The 26,989-nt window shown below is 36.0% G+C and overlaps 1 protein-coding gene across 1 annotated transcript in view; it reads left to right on the forward strand.

Moving 5' to 3' along the window:
* TMEM132B (transmembrane protein 132B) overlaps window positions 1–26,989 on the forward strand; it is an 847,178-nt gene that overhangs the window by 119,487 nt on the left and 700,702 nt on the right. The window contains exon 2 of the mRNA XM_053701851.1: window positions 23,965–24,080. Coding sequence (XP_053557826.1) covers window positions 23,965–24,080 — 116 coding nt within the window. The remainder of the gene's footprint in view (window positions 1–23,964; window positions 24,081–26,989) is intronic.

Genomic DNA, 26,989 nt, shown 5'->3' on the forward strand with positions numbered 1-26,989 from the left:
TTTGACTTGACTGTCCCTTTAAATAAACTTTTTTTTTTTTTAACCCAGATTTTATTTTTAGAAGAGAATAATATGTAAATGAAGGCTGTGACATATTATGTCATAATTTATTATTTACTGAAGCAGCGTTCTTGTGAAACATTAGAGTTGTGAAGTGTTTATTTATTTATTTATTATCCAATGTACTCAAGAAGAAGTAAACTAGAGATGTTCAAAATTACATCCTTCAGCTTTGCACAACCAACATTGTTATATGTACAGGTGGCCCTCGGTTTACGCCGGTTCAATTTGCGCCGTTTCAGAATAACAACCTTTTTTGACTGCTATTGAAAAACTTTGGAAAGCAGTGCACAAATTAAAATAGCCAGTAGGTGGAGCTGTCCGCTTGTTTTGCAGCAAAGTTATGCAACTTAATAGACTGAAATTGATCTGTGTACACAGAGCAGACATTAGCTATTGAGCAACAAGATTTAACAGGCACTTCCCTATTATCTTCCTGTCCAGCTGCTTGAGGTGAGGGTGCCTAACTGCCTATTAATCACTCCAGATTGAAATGCATAGAATAGGTGCAGACCCAATATTATCTAACATGCTAACAATGCAGAGAACTGATTGCAGAAAAATGCAAGTAAAAAAAAAATGTTTTTGTTCATTAAACTTAGTTTGATGATGATGCAGTCTGTTGTGTGAATATTTAATTAGGGGCTATTAGCAAATGTTTTTGTTCATTAAACTTAGTTTGATGATGATACAATCTATATTATTAGGTTTATAATGCTGTTTAGCATTTAAAGTCTTCATTTCAAAGCTTTAAAAATAATGTGTTAGGTGTTACTTATGACAATTTTGAGAGGGGACTGGAACCTAACTCCCTCACTTCCCATTGACTTACATTATAAACTGGGTTTCAATTTACAACGGTTTCGATTTACAACCATTCCTCCTGGAACCTAACCCCGGCGTACACTGAGGGCTACCTGTATATACTTTATAACATTTAAAACCTTTTAATGTCTGCCTGTTTCTAAGCCACTACAGACAGCCTCTTATCACTTGCATTTTTATTAGCTTTTCGCAGCAGGGGTGTGCTAGTTCATGTGAGCCATATAGATAACATTGTGATCACGCCTGTGGCTTGTGGCAGACGCAGCACTAATTGGCTAAAATGCAAGTCAATAGATAATAAATTAAAAGTCATGTGATAAGGGGGCTGTCAGAAGAGGCTTAGATACAAGGTAATCACAGAGGTACGCTACGGAATCCAGCTCTACGGAATTTGGCGGCGCTATACAAATAAATTATAATAATAATAATAATAGCGGTAAAAAGTATATTAATATAACTGTGTTGGTTATGCAAAACTGGGGAATGGCTAATCTTTCTTTTAAAACAATAAAACTTCTGGTGTAGACTGTCTCTTGAAGTAACACGCTGCACACTGCAGAATTATAGATAGTTCAACAATTAAAACAAAGCTTGTGACCTAAAAAAGTAAGTTTTTTGACTAATTAGTGAACACAATGAAATACTTGGAGACCTCTAATTAAAGTTCAAAGGAATCCAACTGTTTACAAGCACAATTAACTGCTCACACTGTGAAACTCCATTTAACTAAAGCATTTACCATGCAACTGCTTATTACCTACACGTAAATAGTGGTTGCAAATTTATACACTGTTTCAATCTCATTTTACTGTAGAACCACTAATTGCATGTAGCATATGCTAATTCACTTAATCCTCTTGCACAATGGGTTTAAGATTTAAAACTACATTATTTTAGTTAAAAGGCAAGTATTCATTTTAAAACTTGTAATTTGATGTAGAATGAAATTATGTAAGTAACAGACATGCATGTGTATGTTTGACATTTTTCAGAGGCATAAAATTGCTTTATTTATTGACATGAAAGTGCAAAGTTGTTAAACTCTGGTTGGCAAGGATTTATTTATTATTTTTTCACGTTCCATGACGTCTCCAGGTTTAACCCCTGCACTACCTGGAATTTAAAAGAAAAAACAAACCCAAAATACCTAATCCTTTTTAGCATTTTTGCTATCACTCCATTTAAACAGAAATAGAGATTTTTTTATTTTTTTTTTATTTTTAACTTTCAATTTTTTTTTTCAAGTAGACAACCCAAGTATTGATCTAGGCTCATTTTGGTATAATTCATGCCACCATTTTTCCTCCAAATGCAATCACTGAAATTATTTACATATCATGAAACATAGTGTAACATAGTAGATGAGTTTGAAAGAAGACAGAAGTCCATCAAGTTCAACCTATACAGACCCTACCTGATTTACAATAAAAGCCCCAATTGAATTTAACTTAAAGGGATAGTCTAGTCAAAATTACACTTTTATGATTCAGATAGAGCATGCAATTTTAGGCAACTTTCTAATTTACTCCTATTATATTTTTTTCTTTGTTCTCTTGGTATCTTATTTGAATGTAAGCTTAGGTGCCGGTCCATTTTTGGTTCAGCACCTGAGTAGCGCTTGCTGATTGGTGACTACATTTAGACACCAATCAGAAAGTACTACCCAGGTACTGAAACAAATATGGTCCGGCTCCTATGCTTACATTCCTGCTTTTCAAAATAAAGATACCAAGAGAATGAAGAAAAATTGATAAAAGGAGTAAATTAGAAAGTTGCTTAAAATTGCATGCTCTATCTGAATCATGAAAGTTTGATTTTGACTAGACTATTCCATTAATCCATTTAAACACAAAGCGGCATATTTATCAAGCTCCGTATAGAAGGCTTGCCGGAAACAGAAGTTATGAAGCAGCGGTCTAAAAACTGCTGCTCCATAACTTGTCCTACTCTGAGCCCCTGCTAGCGGCTGATGTATCACGTATCATGTCCCCTCGCAGTCTCGCACATTGATAAATATGCCCCAAACAATCATATCTCTGAATTCTATTTCTAGCCAGAAATGTATCTAACCAATTTTTAAATGTTTTTAAGGTATTGGCATTCACTACCTTCTTAGGCAAGGAGTTTCACAATTTGATTGCTCTTAAGGTGAAAAAACTTTTACATTGCTGGAGATTAAATCTCCTTACCTCCAGCCCTAAATGTTGACGTCTTGTCACAACTCTTGCCAACTCTGTATATGGGCGTTGAATATATTTATATAAAGTAATCATATCACCTCTCAAGCTCCTTTTTTCTAGAGAAAACAGACCCAGTTTGGATAACCTCTTTTCATAGTTTAAATTCTGAATTCCCCTTATTAGTTTTATTAGTTTTCTGTCCCTTTTCTGAACTTTTTCTAAGTCTGCAATGTCCCCAGAACTGCAATCCATACTAAAGGTGAGGTCTTACCAGGGATTTATAGAGTGACAGAATTATGCTTTCCTCCCTTCCCTCAATGACTATCTAGTACTTTATTAGCCTTAGAAGCCACTGCTCTGCATAGTGCACCCATTTTTAGCTTGTCATCTATAAGTACCCCCAAATCCATTTCCTCCTCTGTTTTGCTGTGTCTAGTCCCATTTAAATAATAGGTTGCCTGATTGTTCTGATTTGAACTCATAATCTTGTTTACACAAATATACTCATCAATATAATCCCTTCAAGTATCTTACCCACTACCGATGTCAGACTAACCTGTCTATAGGGTCCTGGATCAGCCCTACTTCCCTTTTTAAAGAGTGGCACCACATCAGTTTTATGCCTTGTCCTGGGGTACTAAGTATGTCTGGGTCTTATGACACAAATTATTGTAAAAGCGTCTCTGGGATACCTTTGTTTGGAAATAGCAGATATCCATGGCTTTGCCTTTGGCTTTTGTCAATTAGAAGGCCGCTACCATACTTCTGAAATTCATGGTAGCATAGGGGCTAATTTGTTAGCTGGTAAGGGAAATAGTATTGCTATGTAGATATTACCCTCCTCTTTGATCCCTCACAAACAGCTCTCCACTCATCCCTACCATGTTAGGTACTGCCAGTATGCAGTTTAGGGATTTTATCATTTTTCTTTTTACTGCAGTGTAGTGATCCCCCTTTAACCCTTCCACCTCCCTTATCCCTTCCAAACAGCTCTCTAATGCACCCCCCGACACACACACTAATGGTGGACATCTTTGGTACTGGCAGCTGTCTGGCAGTACCCAATTAATATTAATTATTTTATTTTAAACTTATTTATAAATTTGTATACATTTTTCTGTAGTGTAGTGGTCCCCCCTCCTCCCTCCCTCCCTCTCTTTTCAAAATATCTCACTCCCTTACCCTCCCTCTCCCCTTTGCTGCTGGGCCAATGGAGATCATTACATGTCACTTGCTGTAACGATCTGGCAATCTGCCTTCATATGGTAATGGGGCACTGATCATGTTCCGTTACCATATGAAGGAACAGCAGCTTTCAGATGTCACTTGACAACCGCGACTCCTGGAACATCCTGAAGCTGCGACGTAGATTATCTATATGTACTAGATACGGGCAAATCCATATTTTAGTGTTTTGTTGTTTTACAAGAATAAATGTGCCAACGAAAACAGCCGAGTGGCACCTCCAAATGCACATATCTAATATGTACCACATATCGTATATCGAAATCATATAGGCACAAGGGGTTAAAATTAACAAAGAGCACATTATATAGACATTGGTAGACGTGCATCTAACTATGAATTATTTAGGTGCAATATGTTCTATGAAAATTAGAAAACAGAACTGCCAATGGCACTACTAAATCATATACACCTCCGAAGGTTCTTATGTATTAGTACAACAATGTTTTATGTCCAAATAAAAAGAGGTGCAGTGTAATATTAAATAATCTAAACTAATCAGTAAAGAAATTAAAAATAATACACTTATAATGATTTTGTAGTTTAGTATAATAATTACACAATGAGATCAATATGTGTATACTTCTTGATTTCTATACTGATTAGTTTAGATTCTAAAAAAATAGCTTATGTATATTGCTTTAATACTACTTTCAAGTGCTTGCAAAAACATCAATTTTTATTTTGATAATTGATTGTAAGTCACACTCGCAATGTTGTGATTGTCACTAACTGTACTGCAGTCTTTAAATCGGGTTTTAAAAGGAGATCACTCAGTTGCAACTTTCAAAGGATTTTATTGTTATGCATTTCCATCTGCACCACTGCTAAACCATTTGATAGTCTATTTTACTAGTTTTAAAAATGATTTAAACGGTAAATCCTGCTGCTTTGCAACATTGTATCAGCCTAGGCGACCCTTAAAGAATATTGTGCCTTTGTGACTACTGGTTTTTTTATAGGGGATGCACCTCCATGCACGCTAAGCCCAACCATGGTCAGGAGAGTGCATTCCAAAGTGCTTGCGCCTACATTATGGAACTTGTAAACTGAAAAAGCTTTCGTGATTTATGTTATCAAGTTGGCTTTGTTCTCTTTGTATCCTTTTTAAGGGCATTCCTAGGTAGGCTTAACCCCTTAACGACAAACGTCGTACAGGGTACGTCAAACACAAACTGGTCTTTAAAGACCAACAACGTACCCTGTACGTCGTTAGGGGTTTAAAGTGACGCTTTCAAGGTATTGCCGTAATGCCTCGATATTGAGGCATCACTGCAATACATTTTTTTAAACACTGATGCAGAAAGAGCCACACTGTGGCCCTCTCTGCATCGGCCAGCGATGGTACTGATCGTTGGCGGTGGGAGCAGCTGCAGGGAGGGGGGTGGGTCGGCCCATCGATGGCAATCTTCCGGCCAGCAGTTGGAAACGAGTGTCGAGTGCGTGCAGGAGCGTGTGCGGGGGTGGGGGGCATGCGCGTGGTCCCGCAATCCGGTACTTCATAATGTTGAAGTGGTGGGTGGTGGGTGGCGGTTGTGGGTGGGAGAGGAGGGGGCAAATCATTTTTCAAAATAGGTCTGGGAGGGGGAGGGAGTAGGATATGGAGGAAGGGAAGCGACACTACAGAAAAACAGTGCTTTATTCTGAAAAAAACACATTTAAATGCAAAGTGGGTACTGGCAGACAGCTGCCAGTACCCAAAATGGTGGAAAGTAGTTAGTGGGGGGAGGGTTAGAGAGTGCTTTGGGTGGGATCAATGAGGTTGGGGGCTAAGGGAGGAACCTACACAGCAGAATATATATATTTAAAAAAAGAAAATGAAAAAAAGCATTTTATTTTAGTACTGGCAGACTTTCTGCCAGTACTTAAGATGGCGGGACAATTGTGGGGTGGGGGAGGGATGAGAGCTGTTTAAGAAGGAACAGGGGGTGGGATGTGTCAGGTGGGAGGCTGATCTCTACACTAAAGCAAAAATTAACCCTTCAAGCTCCCTAAAAGCTACCTAATTAACCCCTTTGATGCTGGGCATAATACAAGTGTGGTGCTCAGCGGCATTTAATGGCCTTCTAATTACCAAAAAGTAATGCCAAAGCCATAAATGTCTGCTATATCTGAACAAACGGGATCCCAGAGAAGCATTTACAACCATTTGTGCCATAATTGCACAAGCTGTTTGTAAATAATTTCAGTGAGAAACATAAAGTTTGTGAAAAAGTTTCTGAAAAAGTGAACGATTTTTTTTTATTTGAGCGTATTTGGCAGTGAAATAGTGACATGAAATATACCAAAATGGGCCTAGATCAATACTTTGGGTTGTCTACTAAAAAGAAATACACATGTCAAGGGATATTCAGGGATTCCTGACAGAACATATAAACATTGGGTATTTCTAAACTCAGGACAAAATTTAGAAACTATTTAGTATGGTTGTTTTTTGGTGATTGTAGATGTGTAACAGAAAAAGTGTGTTTTTTTCCATTTTTTTCATCATATTTTATATTTTTTTTATAGTAAATTATATGATATGATGAAAATAGTGGTATCTTTAGAAAGTCTATTTAATGGTGGGAAAAACTGTATATAATATGTGTGGGTACAGTAAATGAGTAAGAGAAAAATGACAGCTAAACAGTAAACACAAACACCGCAGACATGTAAAAATAGCCCTGGTCCTTAAGGGTAAGAAATTGAAAAATGGCCTTGTCCTTAAGGGGTTAATAGCAGCAATACACTACGGGGAGCTAGCTGCTGATTGGTTGCTGAACATATATGCCTCTTGTCAGCTAGATGTCACTGAGCCTACTCTTCAACAAAGAATACAAAATGAACAAAGCAAATTTCATAGAAGTTAATTGGAAAGTTGTGTTAAAATTGCATGCTTTATCTAACTCATGAAAGTTTAATTTTGACTTTACTGTCCATTGAATTCCTTTCTCTAAATAGAACTATACAAATATTAAAATGCTTGTGGGTAAATTTGAAATGCACTGATGTATGTTGAGATTTTAATAGGGCAGCGGTATTTGCATTATGGCAAGGCTCTGGAGAACTCAGTGCTCTTAAACAATGGTTAGATATTGTGCACACTATTCTCTTGCCATATAGAAATAAGATCTGAAAGGATAATCAGAATCTCTCCAGCAGTATCTGTTGTTGTGGTGCATAGTCACAAACCTTCAAAAGTTTCTGTTTTTCATTATTGTGGAAAAAAATGATTTCAAAGTTTCATCTCATTCCAATTGTCAGCAGTGAGTTTCAATTTAATTTTCATGTTATTGAGCAAGAAATTAAAGCCATAGTTTAGTGTGACCTGATAACATACTGATGGTCTGCCTGTTCTACAATATCTGTACACAATGTTTACACACTTCTACAAGGTACTATTAGATATATCCATTTTGCTTTATTTCACGACCAACGTTGACTTAACAAATCATTTTGATGTGAGTTATTTCTGGTACAAATAGAGAAATATGAAATTAAATAGGCGATGAATATGTGACTGTGCATACTATTGTATGCCTTGGGATGCAAATTGGTGATAAAATCATATGCATGTTTGACTTTTGAGTATATTGTCTTCATAACTAGGAGAATTTTAAGCGTCATTGACTTTTATTTCATATATTTGTTCCTATGCCTGTTTCTCATTTAGTACAGCTTAAAGGAACAGCAAATATTGTGAGATTTTAATACAAAATATTTAGTTATGTGTAGTAAAACAACTTTACAAAATACATGTTTTAATTTGCCTCCATTTCATGTCATTTGGTTCTGAAAATTATGGATTTTCTAATTCTCAGAACTAGAAATTCCCACAATAAAGTCTTCTTAATGATAATCTTAATTGGCCGCAGCAGATAACAGCAGCAAAACAATTCAGTTTATGCTCACATAATGATTGTGACTGGTCATGTATTCTCCAAATTGTGACAGTCTCATATAGCAACCCCAACAGACACATTTAAATTGTTTAGTTAACATATCTTAATTCATGGATTTAATAAATATCTTAATTTAAAAATATATTTTCTATTATTTTAATACATACAAGAGTTCAGGGCTTTATATATTTTATATTCACCTTTATGAGTACCTTCTACATATAAAGTATTAGAGTCAACATAGTTCTTAATATTCGAATATGTTTGTGTTAGATTTAGACAAATATTTTAGTCCTTTAGCCATTAAAGGGGCGTAATTAAAACAACCTTTCACTGCCTTCATTTGGGTAACACAACCTAAAAATCTGACAGCTTTGCGATCTACAAGATGGTGTCTTTCACAGCAACCTTTTTAAAAGCTATCTACAAGCTAAGAATTAAAACTAGCAATGTAAACCGGAAATATGTGTCTAAAACAGTAAGCTAAAAATGCTATAAATTAGAGCAGGCGCAAAATACTGTGAACATCTAATTTTCTTTTATGTTAAAATATCTGATAAAGTTTTCATGCAATTCTAATAAAGAGCCATCCTGAAGTAATAACAACATATCCTGCAATTGTCATAGAGCCATCCTGAAGTAATACCGACCTATCCTGTAGTTGTCATAGAGCCATCCTGAAGTAATACCGACCTATCCTGTAGTTGTCATAGAGCCATCCTGAAGTAATACCAACCTATCCTGTAGTTGTCATAGAGTCATCCTGAAGTAATACCAACCCATGCTGTAGTTGTCACAGAGCCATCCTGAAGTAATACCAACCCATGCTGTAGTTGTCACAGAGCCATCCTGAAGTAATACCAACCCATCCTGTAGTTGTCATAGAGCCATCCTGAAGTAATACCAACCTATCCTGTAGTTGTCATAGAGCCATCCTGAAGTAATACCAACCTATCCTGTAGTTGTCATAGAGCCAGCCTGAAGTAATACCAACCTATCCTGTAGTTGTCATAAAGCCATCCTGAAGTAATACCGACCTATCCTGTAGTTGTCATAGAGTCATCCTGAAGTAATACCAACCCATGCTGTAGTTGTCACAGAGCCATCCTGAAGTAATACCAACCCATGCTGTAGTTGTCACAGAGCCATCCTGAAGTAATACCATCCTGTAGTTGTCATAGAGCTATCCTAAAGTAGTACCGACTTAGCCTGTAGCTGTCATAGAGCCATCCTGAAGTAATACCGACCTATCCTGTAGTTGTCATAGAGCCATCCTGAAGTAATACCAACCCATCCTGTAGTTGTCATAGAGCTATCCTGAAGTAGTACTGACCTATCCTGTAGCTGTCATAGAGCCAACCTGAAGGAATACCAAACTATCCTGTAGTTGTCATAGAGCTATCCTGAAGTAGTACCCACCTATCCTGTAGTTGTCATAGAACCATCCTGAAGTAATACTAACCCATCCTGTGTTTGTCAGAGCCATCCTGAAGTAATACCGCCCAATCTTGTAGTTGTCATAGAGCATCCTGAAGTAATACCAATCCATCTTGTAGTTGTCATAGAGCGATCCTGAAGTAATACCAACCCATCTTGTAGTTGTCATAGAGCCATCATGAAGTAATACCAACCCATCTTGTAGTTGTCATAGAGCCATCCTGAAGTAATGCCAATCCATCTTGTAGTTGTCATAGAGCGATCCTGAAGTAATACCAACCCACCTTGTAGTTGCCATAGAGCCATTCTGAAGTAATATCAATCCATATTGGAGTTGTCATAGAGCGATCCTGAAGTAAAACCAATCCATTTGTAGTTGTCATAGTGCAATCCTGAATAACAACCCATCTTGTAGTTGTCATAAAGCCATTCTGAAATAATACCAATCCATCTTGTAGTTGTCATAGAGCGATCCTAAAGTAATACCAACCCATTTTGTAGTTGTCATAGAGCCATCATGAAGTAATACCAACACATGTTGTTGTTGTCATAGCGCCATCCTGAAGTAATACCAACCTATCCTGTAATTGTCACAGAGCCATCCTGAAGTAATACCAACGTATCCTGTAGTTGTCACAGAGCCATCCTGAAACAATACCAACCTATCCTGTAGTTGTCACAGAGCCATCCTGAAGTAATACCAACCTATCCTGTAGTTGTCATAGAGCCAACCTGAAGTAATACCAACCTATTCTGTAGTCGTCACAGAGCCAACCTGAAGGAATACCAACCTATCCTGTAGTTGTCACAGAGCCATTCTGGAGTAATACAAACCTACACTGTATTTGTCATAGAGCCATCCTGAAGTAATGCCAACCTATCCTGTAGTTGTCACAGAGCCAACCTGAAGGAATACCAACCTATCCTGTAGTTGTCACAGAGCCAACCTGAAGGAATACCAACCTATCCTGTAGTTGGCACAGAGCAATTCTGAAGTAATACCAACCTATCCTGTAGTTGTCATAGCACCATTCTGGAGTAATACAAACCTACACTGTATTTGTCATAGAGCCATCCTGAAGTAATGCCAACCTATCCTGTAGTTGTCACAGAGCCAACCTGAAGGAATACCAACCTATCCTGTAGTTGTCGCAGAGCCATCCTGAAGTAATACCAACCTATCCTGTAGTTGTCACAGAGCCATCCTGAAGTAATACCAACCTATCCTGTTGTTGTCATAGAGCCAACCTGAAGTAATACCAACATATCCTGTAGTTGTCACAGAGCCATTCTGAAGTAATACCTATCCTGTAGTTGTCATATCGCCATTCTGGAGTAATACAAACCTACACTGTAGTTGGCATAGAGCCACCCTGAAGTAATACCAACCTATCTTGTAGTTGTCATAGAGCCATCCTGAAGTAATACCAACCTATCCTGTAGTTGTCATAGAGCCACCCTGAAGTAATACTAACCCTTCCTGTAGTTGTCATAGAGCTATCTTGAAGTAGTACCGACCTATCCTGTAGTTGTCACAGAGCCATCCTGAAGTAATACCAAGCTATCCTGTAGTTGTCACAGAGCCATCCAGAAGTATTACCAATCTATCTTGTAGTTGTCAAAGAGCCATCCTAAAGTAATACCAACCTATCCTGTAGTTGTCATAGAGTCATCCTGAAGTAATACAAACCTATGCTGTAGTTGTCAAGGAGCCATCCTGAAGTAATACAAACCTATCCTGTAGTTGTCATAGAGCCAACCTGAAGTAATACCAACCTATTCTGTAGTTGTCATAGAGCCAACCTGAAGGAATATCAACCTATCCTGTAGTTGTCACAGAGCCATTCTGAAGTAATACCAACCTATCCTGTAGTTGTCATAGCGCCATTCTGGAGTAATACAAACCTACACTGTAGTTGTCATAGAGCTATCCTAAAGTAATATCAACCTATCCTGTAGTTGTCACAGAGCCATCCTGAAGTAATAACAACCTATCCTGTAGTTGTCACAGAGCCATCCTGAAGTAATACCAACCTATCCTGTTGTTGTCATAGAGCCAACCTGAAGTAATACCAACCTATCCTGTAGTTGTCACAGAGCCATTCTGAAGTAATACCTACCTATCCTGTAGTTGTCATATTGCCATTCTGGAGTAATACAAACCTACACTGTAGTTGGCATAGATCCACCCTGAAGTAATACCAACCTATCCTGTAGTTGTCACAGAACCATCCTGAAGTATTACCAACCTATCCTGTAGTTGTCATAGAGCCACCCTGAAGTAATACTAACCCTTCCTGTAGTTGTCATAGAGCTATGTTGAAGTAGTACCGACCTATCCTGTAGTTGTCACAGAGCCATCCTGAAGTAATACCAAGCTATCCCGTAGTTGTCACAGAGCCATCCAAAAGTATTACCAACCTATCCTGTAGTTGTCATAGAGCCATCCGGAAGTAATACCAACCTATCCTGTAGTTGTCATAGAGCCATCCTGAAGTAATACAAACCTATGCTGTAGTTGTCAAGGAGCCATCCTGAAGTAAAACAAACCTATCCTGTAGTTGTCACAGAGCCAACCTGAAGGAATACCAACCTATCCTGTAGTTGTCACAGAGCCAACCTGAAGGAATACCAACCTATTCTGTAGTTGTCACAAAACCATCCTGAAGTAATGCCAACCTATCCTGTAGTTGTCACAGAGCCATCCTGAAGTAATACCAACCTATCCTGTTGTTGTCATAAAGCCAATCTGAAGTAATACCAACCAATCCTGTAGTTGTCACAGAGCCATTCTGAAGTAATACCTACCTATCCTGTAGTTATCATAGCACAATTCTGGAGTAATACAAACCTACACTGTAGTTGGCATAGAGCCACCCTGAAGTGATACCAACCTGTCCTGTAGTTGTCATAGAGCCACCCTGAAGTAATACTAACCCTTCTTGTAGTTGTCATAGAGCTATCCTGAAGTAGTACCGACCTATCCTGTAGTTGTCACAGAGCCATCCTGAAGTAATACCAAGCTATCCTGTAGTTGTCATAGAGCCATCCTGAAGTAATACAAACCTATACTGTAGTTGTCAAGGAGCCATCCTGAAGTAATACAAACCTATCCTGTAGTTGTCATAGAGCCATCCTGAAGTAATACAAACCTATCCTGTAGTTGTCATAGAACCATCCTGAAGTAATACGCAAAAAAGGGTAAACCCTTAAAGGTAGATTAAAGCAACTCTACAAAGTGTGGTTTCCCAAAACCCACACTAAAAATGGTAAGTATACAAAATTAGAGTGCGCTAAACAGCTCTACCGGTATTCTAATAACACTATATTGGATATCAAGATAGAATATAATATAAATAAATTTTATTACAAACAATATAATGATAAAAAAGAAAACAAATTTAAATTTATCTGAACACTATTAAATTTTATTACACAAATAAAAACACTTATATATAAGGTGCACCTTATTTCATATATACTATAGTCATATATTTAAAAAATCTTATTCTTTGAAAAAAGCTCTCAAGATCCAAAGATATCTCTCCAGTTCTTCTTACTCAGTACAGGTAGCCCTCAGTTTACGCCGGGGTTAGGTTCCAGAAGGAATGGTTGTAAATCAAAACCGTTGTAAATTGAAACCCATTTTATAATGTAAGTCAATGGGAAGTGAGGGAGTTAGGTTCCAGGCCCCTCTCATAATTGGCATAAGTAACATCTAATACATTATTTTTAAAGTTTTGAAATGAAGACTTTAAATGCTAAACAGCATTATAAACCTAATAAAATAATCACACAACACAGAATATATAATTAAACTAAGTTAAATGAACAAAAACATTTGCTTAACAGCATTATAAACCTAATAAAATAATCTCACAACACAGACTTTACTTGCATTTTTCTGCAAACAGTTCTTTCTATGCATTCCAATCTGGACTGAGTTATAGACAGGAAGATCTTGTTCCTTCGCAAGCTGCTCGATAGCTCAGGTCTGGTTAAACTGATTAATTTCAGCTTGCTTGGCTTGCATATATTTGCTGCAACACAAGCGGACAGCTCCACCTACTGGCTATTTTAATCAATGCAATGCTTATCGATGCTTTTCAATAGCAGTCACATGACTGAAAAAAAGGTTGTTGTTCTGAAACGGTGCAAATTGAACCGTTGTAAACCGAGGGCCACCTGTATTTAATTGTATTAACTTTGTTGCAAAAGATCATACTGAGAAACTTATGTGTCAAAATTGCTTGTCAATAAAATATCCTCAGTCTCAATGTATCGTTTATACTAGTAGATATCTCTATATCTAGTATTTGTTATTAAGGTGTCCGCTTGTTCTTGCTGTAGAATTCCGTCTCCCACATAAGATACTGTTCAACAGGAGTGAGCAGGAGAAAACTCCGTTACCGAAGCTGGCCAGCCAAACGGATCTTATCCAATACCATCTACGCGTTTCAGCAGAAGTGCTTTTGTCAAGATAAACTGCATCCTGTATGGGAGTCTTTTATGCCGGAATTCTTAAAGGGAAAGTTATTTCACTCTTTAAAGGGACAACTCATTTCTTTTAATTTTAGTTTCTTACTTGTGTTTATCCTCGGTAATTATGATGAATAAATCTTTTTGGAAGAGATATCTTGATAATAGGATATAGGTTATAATAAATGTATACAAATATAAAAAATGACTAAAAAGTTCTATTGTAAATAAAAATATATTATTTCATGCATGTTTGTATTTGCAATTTTCATTGATCTAATGAATGCTATGGTTAGATTATTTAATCCAATTTGAAGTGCTAATGAAAAGTTTTCTAAAATACAATAATACATTTTCAATAGAAATATATATAAAAATATAAATATATATAAGTAACATTAACCCCTTAAGGACCAGCGACGTACCCTGTATGTCGCTGGCCTTTTTTTGGGACTTGATTGTTTTATAGCGTGGTCTTGCCACCAGCGTTGAGACTGCTCTATTCCACAAAGCCTGCTGGAGGGAGGGCATTAATAGCGTGTTCTTGCTAGACTTGTGCTATTATGTCCTGAAAAAACCCTTAACGACCAGTGACATACAGGGTACATTGTGGTCATTAAGGGGTTAAAAGTTATGGATAACGCGTAGATGGTATTGGATAAGATCCGTTTGGCTGGCCAGCTTCGGTAACAGAGTTTTCTCCTGCTCACTCCTGTTGAACAGTATCTTATGTGGGAGACGGAATTCTACAGCAAGAACAAGCGGACACCTTAATAACAAATACTTTGTGCTCCTGGTAGCACTGTGGAAAAAGAACTATACTAAGGTTTTTGAAATCACCTACACCGGCAACCTGGTAAGGCTATTGGTGCGGCTAAGAGGTCACGTGAGGGTATACATGTCAAGGCCAAAGTAACGGCTGACCCAAAAACGCCATACACTGCCGCAAGGAGAAAGCTGATCCGGGGAAAGGTAACTGTATCGTAAGCCTTTCGGATTCTGGTGAGTGATGTTACACCTTTTCATTTGGGATTAAAAGACCAAAAAACTTCTTCACATATATATGTTAACAGAGGATATATCGCTAACAACTATTTGACCCCGAATATAACAGTAATTGCCATTATAAGGGGTACCCCACAGCAAGAAACTGACAATTTTAAAAGTTTATTTCTTATGGTGTTTTTTTCACTGAAGAGATATCTACTAGTATAAACGATACATTGAGACTGAGGATATTTTATTGACAAGCAATTTTGACACATAAGTTTCTCAGTATGATCTTTTGCAACAAAGTTAATACAATTAAATACTGAGTAAGAAGAACTGGAGAGATATCTTTGGATCTTGAGAGCTTTTTTCAAAGAATAAGATTTTTTAAATATATGACTATAGTATATATGAAATAAGGTGCACCTTATATATGTGTTTTTATTTGTGTAATAAAATGTAATAGTGTTCAGATAAATTTAAATTTGTTTTCTTTTTTATCATTATATTGTTTGTAATAAAATTTATTTATATTATATTATATCTTGATATCCAATATAGTGTTATTAACATCCTGAAGTAATACCAACCTATCATGTAGTTGTCATAGCTCCATCCTGAAGTAATACAAATCTAAACTGTAGTTGTCATAGAGTCATCCTGAAATAATATGAACCCATCCTGTATTTGTCATGAAGCCTTCCTGAAGTAATATAAACCCATCCTGCAGTTATCCTGAAATAATCCTGTAATCAGCACAGATTATCAATTTTTCCAATGAAGTCAATAGAAAATCATTCTAGGATGAGTTCTCTGAAGACTCTGGAGTCATCTCATTTAAATATTTCGGCCTGTGGGCATACTTAAGTATTCCTTCTGAGGACAAAACTATAGTCTAGAGTCAGTGATGACTTCGGAAGGATTTCTAGGGAACATGACTTTACACCAGTAGAGATGACTAACATTTTATTGCTCAGTTATTGAACCCACAATATAAATGCAGCACCAGCAATAAAAAATAGCATGCTGCAACAAAATAACCACATACAATTTCTGCATTAGAATATCCCTTTTTTTTGTTTAATCAAGTAAGATTTTGCTGAGATCATCAGGCTGGTTATTACCTTTGGTATTATTAGTGAAAATGTTTGGACCACTGACAACATTTATTAACAGGGCTTAATTGTGTAAGGAACAGTGTCACTATTAAAGGCATTTCTGCTGAAGTTCACTGGTTTACTTAGTTTGCTAGAAAGTGGAGCTGCTATTTTAAGATAGATCATGGGCAACTGGAGAAAGATAAGCAAATCCAAACAGTCACCTAATTTAAATACATTATGGAAATGTAAGCTGTCAACACAGCCATGTCTATAAATATGCTAAAGAGACTCAGCGGTCTCCTGCCAAGGCATGAGGGCGGCAATGAGCATAAGGAGAAGATGGAATCTATTGGGGAAAGATAGAAAAAATAAAAGAGAGAGAAACTAAAGTATAAGAGGAAAAGTTGTGGAGTAACTGGGGAGGAAAATGTATGTGTGTATTTATGTATGTATGTATGTATGTATGTATGTAAGTGTGTATGTATGTATGCATTTATGTATGTAAGTGTGTATGTATGTATGTATGTAAGTGTGTATGTATGTATGCATTTATGTATGTAAGTGTGTATGTATGTAATTATGTATGTAAGTGTGTATGTATGTATGTATGTATGTATGTAAGTGTGTATGTATGTATGTATGTATGTAAGTGTGTATGTATGTATGCATTTATGTATGTAAGTGTGTATGTATGTATGTAAGTATGTATGTATGTATGCATTTATGTATGTAAGTGTGTATGTATGTATGTATGTATGTATGATAGGCAGACAAACTGACAGGCAGTGGACTGATCGATAAATAGATAGATAAAGAAATAGATATATATATAGATAGATAGATAGATAGATAGATAGATAAAGAGAGAGTGGAGAGAGAGAGAGAGAGGAGAGTGGAGAGAGAGAGAGAGAGAGAGAGAGAGAGAGAGAGAGAGAGAGAGAGAGAGAGAGGAGAGAGAGAGAAAGATTGAGAGAGAGAGAGAGAGAGAGAGAGAGAGAGAGAGATTGAGATTGATTTAATTTTCACACTAATTCTTTGTTGGAATGAAGCTGTTATCCTGGGTTACAGATTTGCACCCCCTTCATCCTAGAGATAAAATATTACAAGCTGAAATGGTGATGCTCTTTGTTGTGCTATAGAACTTTTAAACCTTGTGATGATTTATCCAGCACACACAAAATGCACCATTTTTGCTGCAGCTTATGTTAATCAAACAAACACCATTTTGAGAACGCACTGGTCTATATACACAATAGGGCCGATTCATCAAGCTCCGTATGAAGCTTGATGCAGCTGTTTCTGCCCAAGCCTTCAGGCTCGCCGGAAACAGGAGTTAAAGGACCAGTCAACACAGTGGATTTTCATAATCAACAAATGCAAGATAACAAGACAATGCAATAGCACTTAGTCTTAACTTCGAATGAGTAGTAGATTTTTTTTCTGACAATTTTAAAAGTTATGTCTTTTTCCACTCCCCCTGTACCATGTAACATACATCAGCCAATCACAAATGCATACACGTACCATGTGACAGCCATCAGCCATTCACAAATGCATACACGCTTATTCTTGCACATGCTCAGTAGGAGCTGGTGACTCAAAATGTTTAAATATAAAAAGACTGTGCACATTTTGTTAAACGAAGTAAATTGGAAAGTTGAAAAGTGGAAAATGGCATGCTCTATCTGAATAATGAAAGTTTAATTTTGATTGAGTGTCCCTTTAAGAAGCACCTCCTCTGAGGCGGAGGACATCAATCCATCAGATTGCATACGATAAGGTTGATTGACACCCTCTGCTATCTGCAGGGGGCGGCATTGCACAAGCAGTTCACCAGAACTGCTTGTGCAATGATAAATCCCGACAGCATATGCTGTCAGCATTTATTGATGTGTGGCTACAGCGGATCATGTCCTCTCATACTTTTTTAAATCTACCCTTAAGGGTTCAAATAAATCCTCCAGTGAGGAGAGTACTGATTATAATATTAAAGCAAGTGTTGGGCAACTTGTGTGCAAACTTCTAGAACAGATTATTACCTTGTTTGCGACAATAGTTTTTCAACAAACTTCCCCACCAAATTACTTATATGGAGGAGTCAATCTGAACTTGTTTATGGAGGACACAAACCTTGCTTCTGTCTTTTTGATAGCAAAATTGTCATTGTTGTTCAGTATTGTATCACCTCTGCTAAAGCCATATAGAAACAGATATGTAACATGGTTACGCGTGTGAAGTATTCTGTGTGTACTTCCAATTCTTAAAATTTAAAAACCCACATTTTTCAGAATTAAATTACACAAAAAAAACAAACAAAGTTTTTGTACTATACTAAACGAAACCTATTATAATACATCTTTTATAGTATTATGAATTTTATGTATATTCATTTGATCATATTTAAACGGATGTGAAACACAAAATGTTTCTTTCATGATTCAGATAGGATCGGTAGGTAATCTGAGGAGTGTGGACATGTCAGGAGAACTGTATGGCAGCAGTTTTACAAGAATGTTGTTAACAACGTTATAAATTTACAGGAGCACTAGATGGCAGCAGTGTTTGCTGCCATACATTGCACGTGCACAGTACCTACCTAGGTATACTCTTCAACAAAGAATACCACAAGAACAAAACACATTTTAAAAACTGGAAACTTTTTTAATTGTATGCTCTGTCTAAATTGCAAAAAGAAAAAAAAATGGGTTTTATTTCTCTTTAAATTGTATACAAATATCATAGTTTAAAAGTGGGATTTGTCAAAGTCCACTCCCCTGAGCTGACAGATTTTACCTATATATTTTTTTTATTAATGTGGGTTATTAATACTGTGAACTAAACATACACTGGAAAAAGCTGTATAAAGAGTCAAAACTGCTACTGAAAATAGGTGAAAATGTTTTTTTAACAGGTCCAAGGCTTCAAATTTAAAAGGTTACAAATTCTATAAATATGCTGCAGGGAGGTATTGTCTGGTTAACTGGAATAGCATTGTGGAATTGTGCCCATGCAAGGTAAAGGTGGTGTTATCATGTCAGAGATGCATCTGAAAAGCTATTGATGATAAATTGGTTATAGTGCGCTTTCCAGATGGTTTGGAATGGACTGTGGCTGTGGGATCTCTTTTAGTTTGGAATTGGAACCATTTTTACTATGAAGTCTGGATTAGGAGCACCTTTATATTGGGTTTAGCATCATCTTTTAATGCATTACTGCTCTCAGGAGGTGGAGATACGACTGGGGGATGTAGCATTACAACACATACAATAGATAAATAGGGGTCAGATACCTTGCATTCACTTTTCGTTTCACCTACTAGCTTTAAAAGCAGTGCCTTGTGTATTTTGAAACAAATTCCCCAGTTTAGATGTGGTGGGAATAAACAGCAGGACTTAGAAATACAGTGACACCTGTGTGAATATGTCAGGCACATCCAAGGAACGCTCCATTTCAACCCATTCACCAATGCTGCAAGCCTCATTGTACGATAGAAAAATAAAAATAAACTTTTCATTTTGCACTTTCTATTTTGAAATGACAATTTTTCTTGGATATTATTAATAACATTTTTAATGCAAACTTTTATTCTGATTTTTTTTTTAAATTTGTATTAAGCACTTTACTGTATCTCGTGTGTCTCTTCTTTGCATACAGAAATGTAGATTACGCCCTTAGCAAAATATGCAGCTCTCTGTAAAAAAAAAATGCTTTTAGACAACGCTGTAAAGGAACTTGAACACTTACAGATGCCTGAGTTGGGAGCCTTAAACAACTGAGCCTTAGGATTTGGAGAAGTCTCTCACAAATGATTGAATCAGCCCTTAAAATTAATATCAGAATGGGAAAGATTATAGTGAATCTATTCTATTGATTTAATGTGACTATAATAAACACTACAGTTCATAGAAGCTCAAGCAATTTATCTAAAACTATGCAAATAATAAGTCATATTTAAAAACTTGTAAAACTTGAGCAGTTTTATCATTTATTATAGTAAAAATATTACATTGGAGGCAATAGCGTATAATATAACAAAAATAATAAACAAACAATACAAGTCACAGTTCATAAACAAACCTTTTTTTATTTGCTTTGTTCATTTGTGAGATCTAACTTATTAAAACACGCTGTGCCCTTTGAAAGGGAAATCCTGAGAATGCCAAAAAAGGTTTTGTCCTTTTCTAAAGTTTACAGTCATAATCTTCTGGGTTTTACATTGCACTATAGGGATGCGCACACATTTTCTATTAAAAATCACTAGTATATAAAATACATTGTTTTGGTACTTTTTGAAGATAAATATGCAATGTATATAGTTTTTAGTTATTATTTTTATTAGATTATTATTGTTTATATGAGATACTGATGCTTTTATGATATATTTTCTTTACATTATGTATTTTTAATAAACTGCCAGTCATACTTATGCCCTGCCATGTGATAAAAGTACTATTCTGAAACAAAGCAATCAGGGACTTTTAATATAAGAGATGCCATGCAAAGGAATTAAACACATAGTTAAATTATTACTCTGTCGCTATTCAATCAGCAGAGGCAGTCGCACAGCTGCTGACTGGGTCAGCAGCAGAGCTCAGATGACTGAACTTAAAGGAACATGAAACCCAAAAACATTCTTTCATAAATTAGATAGAATTATAAACTACTTTCCAATTTACTTCCATTATCTAATTTGGTTATACTTAGGTAGGCTCAGGAGCTGAGAGCTAGCTGTAGATTGGTGGCTGCACATTATATATATACCTCTCATCATTGGCTTACCATTGTGTTCAGCTAGCTCTGAGTAGTGGATTGCTGCCCTTTTAAGAGAATAAAGAAAAATTGATAATAGAAGTAAATTGGGAACAAAATTAAGGCCTATATTACAAGTGGAGTGCAAAATTGCGCTAACGCGAGTGCAATATTTTCACTCCACCAGTAATACCAGTGCACGCAAATGTGCGCCGGTATTTGAGGTCAAGCGCAATGTTAATGTGAGCTTGCGTACACATTGTATGAAAGCTCAATAGAGCGCACTTCTGTAGGCTCCAATGGGAGCCTCATTCTCATGCCGTGAGACACAGCTTGAGAACCTAGTGCAGTGAAGGGGGTAAGTCGCGCAGTGATGGGTAGCAAATTGAAATAAATATGTATATGGCTATATACATATATATTTGTGTTTATACACATATTAACATATAAATATATAAGTATATACATATTTATTTATAGGGAACACACAGTCTCTATAGACCGTAATGTAAAGGCACTTTTCAGTACATTTTTCTCCTAATACCCCACATTCAAAAACTTTAATTCCTAAAAACTGCTCTGTGCAGTTATTTAAAAATAAAATAAAATAAAGCTATTTTTTTTATTTTATGATTACCAACACTACACTGAAATTGTAGACATTTAGAAAATTAACCAGAGATCTGATCTCTGGTTAATTTTCAGAGCACCAATTGCTACCCTGAGCTCGCAGTAGCAATAACCAGACACTTGTAATGGCTGGTTATTTATTGTGCGCCCTTAAATGGGTGAATTTGCCCAGTTATGGGTGCACAATAAATTAGCACTCCACTTGTAATCTAGCCCTAAATTGTATGCTCTATATGAATCATAAAAGAAAACATTGCGTTTCATGTCCCTTTAAAGGGAAACCAAACCCAATTTTTTTCTTCGTGATTCTGATAGAGCATGCAATTTTAAGCAACTTTCTAATTTACACCTATTATCAGTTTTTCTTTGTTCTCTTGCTTTCTTTATTCGAAAAAGAAGGGCATCTAAGCTATTTTTTGGTTCAGACCATGGAAAGCACATGTTTATTGGTGGGTGAATTTATCCACCAATCAGCAAGAACAACCCAGTTTGTTCACCAAAAATGGGTCAGCATCTAAAGTTACATTCTTGCATTTCAAATAAAGATACCAAGAGAATGAAGACAATTTGATAATAGGAGTCAATTGCATGCTCTATCTGAATCACAAAAGAAACAAATTTGGTTCAGTGTCCATTTAAGAATGCTGCAAATTGCTATCAGTTTCCTAACCCTGTCACATATTACACAATGATTGCTTAGAGTAGTACAAAATCATTGGCAAGTTGGCAACTGGTTCTTAATTTCTCACAACCAAGGGGAATATCATACCAGGGTCAAGTATTTTATTGCCTATTCTAACTTTCCTAGCATAATGTGCAGATTTTTGCATGTTTTTAAAGGGACACTAAATTCAAAAGACTTTCCACATTTAGGGCAGTCAATAACAAAAAATCCAATTTGCTTCCATTATCAAATTGTGCACATTATTTTTTATTTTACACAATTTCTGAAGTACCAGCTGCTACTGAGCATGTGCAGGTGTGTACATACATTAAACTGTGGTTGATGTGAGTGATGGCTGACACATGATAACAATTAATTGTTGTACCTTAAACTAGAAAACAGAGAATTATTCGTCTGCATTTTAATTAAAAACAAACATTGACAATTATATGAAAATTTAATTTACACAGGAAATCCAATCAAACAATGCTGAGTTCAAAGTTAACAAGTTGAAGAATGAAAGCCAGTAATAATTTGATTGGAAGTTTAAACCACATGACTAGCCAGAGTGGCACCTTCTGACAGATAGCTCCCCTTGGTAGCTGCCTAATCTGTGTAATGACAATTCTAAACAGAAAAGCAAAAATATCCCTAGCATGTGTAGGTGCATGAGATATCTGTGTTGCTGTTTTTGATATATAGTCTAATATAATTTTGCAGTTTATTTCTCAAAGAAATTGTATTATTGATTAAGATAAAGTTTGTATAAGGGACATTGAGGTCGAATTATCAATGTGCGGGCCAACATGATCCACGGTAGCGTATCATGTCTGCCGCACATCGATAAATGCTGACAGCATACGCTGTCTGCATTTATTATTATACAAGCAAGGGAACTAAGCAAAATTAATAATAGGAGTAAATTGGAAAAGTGTTTAAAATTCCATGCTTTATCCAATCAATTTAAGTTTAATTCTGACTTTACTGTCCCTTTAATTAAGACAGAGATTACTTTGATGATATAAGGGGAAACATTTAATCAACCACATTTAATCAACAGCTTTTACATGTGCCTGAATCATAGAAATTATGCAACACCTGCGTGTTTTGTTGGTCAATTTGGTTAGTGCATGAAAATCAACACTTTTTTTCTATAATAACAGTTTACCTATATTATCAAATTTACATCTTTTTCTTGCTATCCTTAAACCTGGTCCCATTATTTGGCAGCATACTGAGATAGGATCTGGAGCGTGCATGTGTTTTGAGCTTCATATGGTAGCAGTGTTTGTAACAATATTATACGCATGGCGCTAAAGACACATGAACACTCCTGAGACTTCCTTAAAGAATCCCAAGAGAAATGTTTTATTTATAATTGTATGTTCTGTCTGAATAATGGAAATTTGACTCCATGTCACTATAAACTACTCAGTGGACCCATAAATAGGACTAGATTTCAGGTTCTATCTGTTTAAGCGACAAGGAAAACTAACAAAGGGTTTCCCTCCCCTATACTCAAGGAGAGATTCTGAAATCCAGAAGACCTGGCTCGTTTTATCTATGTTTTTTATTCTTATATGTTTCCTTTTTTTTTTTTTTTTTTTGCTGAAGCTCCTACTCACAACCTAAATTATGAATTTGCCATGTTGCTGTGGGCTATTTATATAGCTTCTTTATAAGGCTATAAAGCAAAATGATTTCCTTTATTTTTTCTAAAGGGTGAAGGCAGCTCTGGGCGCAAAAGTGATGTCTGTGAAAGTGGATAATCCAGATCAGTGGGAGCTACGGAGACAGGTGGAAAATGGAGAGAAGTACACTACAGCAACGCTTATGTGTCTGCGCCACAGCCTACCTACACAGAGAAGGTATGTCCTTGTGCCAGAATATAGTAATACTAAACATGATGTTCTGCTGATATTGTGATTAGAGATAATTATCACATTTAGCAACAATTATTTTATATAAACCAAAGTGTGGAAGTATAAGAGAAACTATAAGTCCACTAAAGAATGCGGAATTAGCACTCACTGTCCTGACCAACAGGCGGAGTTTAAATTGCCACGATTAAAACATAACTTTTAATAAATTATGGATAAAAAGGGGGAGAGGGGGGAACACATACAATTAAAAACCTAGGGTTGAGTAGTCGCAGATAGATACCTTAATGTAATTTAATTATATAAATAGGCCTCTGAGGTATGATAGCCAAAGTAGGTATTTAAGGTATAGTCTGAACATGTGTTAATATGATAACACTAATACACTAAGTATATGTGGGGTATATTGCACCTAAATTATCATTATCCACTAGGGTAATGAAAATAAAATATAAAGTACCCCAGTAGTACAAGTAATATGTTATAGTAGGAGAGGGGTGGGCTAGGGGGCTGCCTGTATCACAATTCTACTTGTGTAAATCTGACTGGATATTAATTCAGTAAATCCAGTACATATTAGTATCTACAGTCAACGATATCTAAAGTAGATTGGAAAAATAGAAATATATACTACTTAGACGCATGTATGTGCAGTCACTGTTGTTCCATCAACTGTAATAATTTATCAAGGTGTCCTTAAATGTCCTCTAGGTTGTTATTAGATCCCTTATAACTGTATATAAATCTTACAAATACAGAACTCATAGGTGTTTGAGTAGTTGTGCTTTAGTTACATTGTCATAATAACTATATTCAATTATTATGGTACTTTTAAATTAACTAGGAAGAAAAGAAAAAATTGATAATGTTCTAATATGTTTGCGTATAGTCACTGTGGTATTTTTATGTCGCTCCTAGAGTTTGTTCTATATCCACATAAGTAAAGTACTCACAATGTAACTTAGATACGGCTTATTGGTGTATAAGCGTTTGTAAACAGTGGTACATATTCATTCACAGTCTAATGAAATTATTGGATTACTATTCTGAGGACATGTCTATATATAGAAATATATGTTTATGTATTCCCACTTCAGCATCGAATGCTGTGTGTTTTGTAATGATAATATTTTAATTGACTGTGTAATCAGTGAACAACGGAGAGGTAATAACGGAAAGTAATTTAATAACCCCTTTTATAAGTAACCGGATACCATCTAGGGATTCAAATTCTAAATCACCCTGATTCGCATTATTTATAGAGTAATGGGTATCAGATTATGTTATATTCTACACTGTGGGGCAACCGTAATCTATTCCAAATATACTCTCCAGTTTAACATACCCCTTGAAACATATATATATATCATTGCTTATCTAACGTCAGCTGAAATGCTTTATCAGGGTGTACTGGAATGTCCACTGGTTTATTATGGACCCGGTATTATTGTAGTGATATGTTGATTTTACAGGTATAGGGCTTACTCGTGTTTAAACATTTGCGTTCTCTAAAGAACTGTCATATGTAGTGTGTTAGATACTTTCAGTTTGCGTGATGATTATAAAATGACTAGGAAGCAGTAAAGGTATCTAGTATTAAAATCAGTGTGTACATAATCACTGAGATGTTTATTAATTGTGATAGTTATGTATTGTACACCATACACACTGTTTCCCAAGTTAATTCTCCAACGTAACCGTGTCAATTGAGGGAGTAACCCAAAACTAACAAAGTAACGTAATAGTATCTTCCCTGTATTGTTACTAAGTATACTTGATATAACACTGAAAGCGCAAAGGCTTACGAATGATATCGTAGATCGATTTAAATTTACACAAGGAGGACTAGATTATCAAGTTACTGGTAATTTATAAAATTAAAGTAAATCTACATTAGCCAAGTATCAATATATTTTTCTGAGTTTAGCCGCCCACCATTTACTGCCTAAAATAAAGTTTCCACGCTCTAGTGCTAATTGAGACAGACCCTCCGGGCTCAACACCCAAACAATAACCCCAATGTTATCACATAATCATAGTATATATGCGTAAACTACTCGTTCCTAATTTTAAAAAAAGAGCTCACATTGGCTCTGTGATGACAGCTAATGCGTTTTGCCCGTATATTTTATGCTTAGGGTATCAACAAGTCATTAGTTTTAATATGAAGAGATTGTCTATCGAATCATATATCTCATTGTAGCAAGGCTAGTAGAAATAACATATCTTACTTCAATATATTTTTTTTTTCGATTTATATTATTATATTATTAAATGAACAACATTTTTTTTTATTTATGCATCAGAAATGATTCACAGCATTATAAAAGGTCAGCATGCAACATAAATAATTTAACAATATTTAAAACATATTTTGTTTTGCAATTTGCATAATGTGCAGACCCGGAACACACCCCTTTAAAGGCGTACGGTATGTTGTGTATCTTACTTCCTTTTCTGTGGCCAATTAGGAACAGATACACATGATCTCCTGCACATATCAAACAAATCATTGTTAGCAGCATTCTGCATTCCACAATATACACTCCAGCTCATCTGAAAAAATTAGAGGAAAAGCAGGCAAAATAAATAATAAAAGTGCATTGCAATGTTTTTCAGTTATGTGGGATTAAATATTTTATAAGGAATGACATTTTGAGTTTAATTTCCCTGGAGCCTCTGAATATCAGTGATATAAAAATATGATGCTAGATAGCTCTAAAGCACAGAAGTGCAGGAAGAAGAGGCACAACATTTATACTATTTAACACAGTATTTATTACAAAATGACAATTTAACATAACTACGATAATAAAGTGTTTCACTATGGCCTCTCCCTACAAAAAGCCAAATCAATGAAGTCAGC

The sequence above is a fragment of the Bombina bombina genome, chromosome 2, assembly GCF_027579735.1.
Source record: "Bombina bombina isolate aBomBom1 chromosome 2, aBomBom1.pri, whole genome shotgun sequence".
Taxonomy (NCBI): Eukaryota; Metazoa; Chordata; class Amphibia; order Anura; family Bombinatoridae; genus Bombina; species Bombina bombina.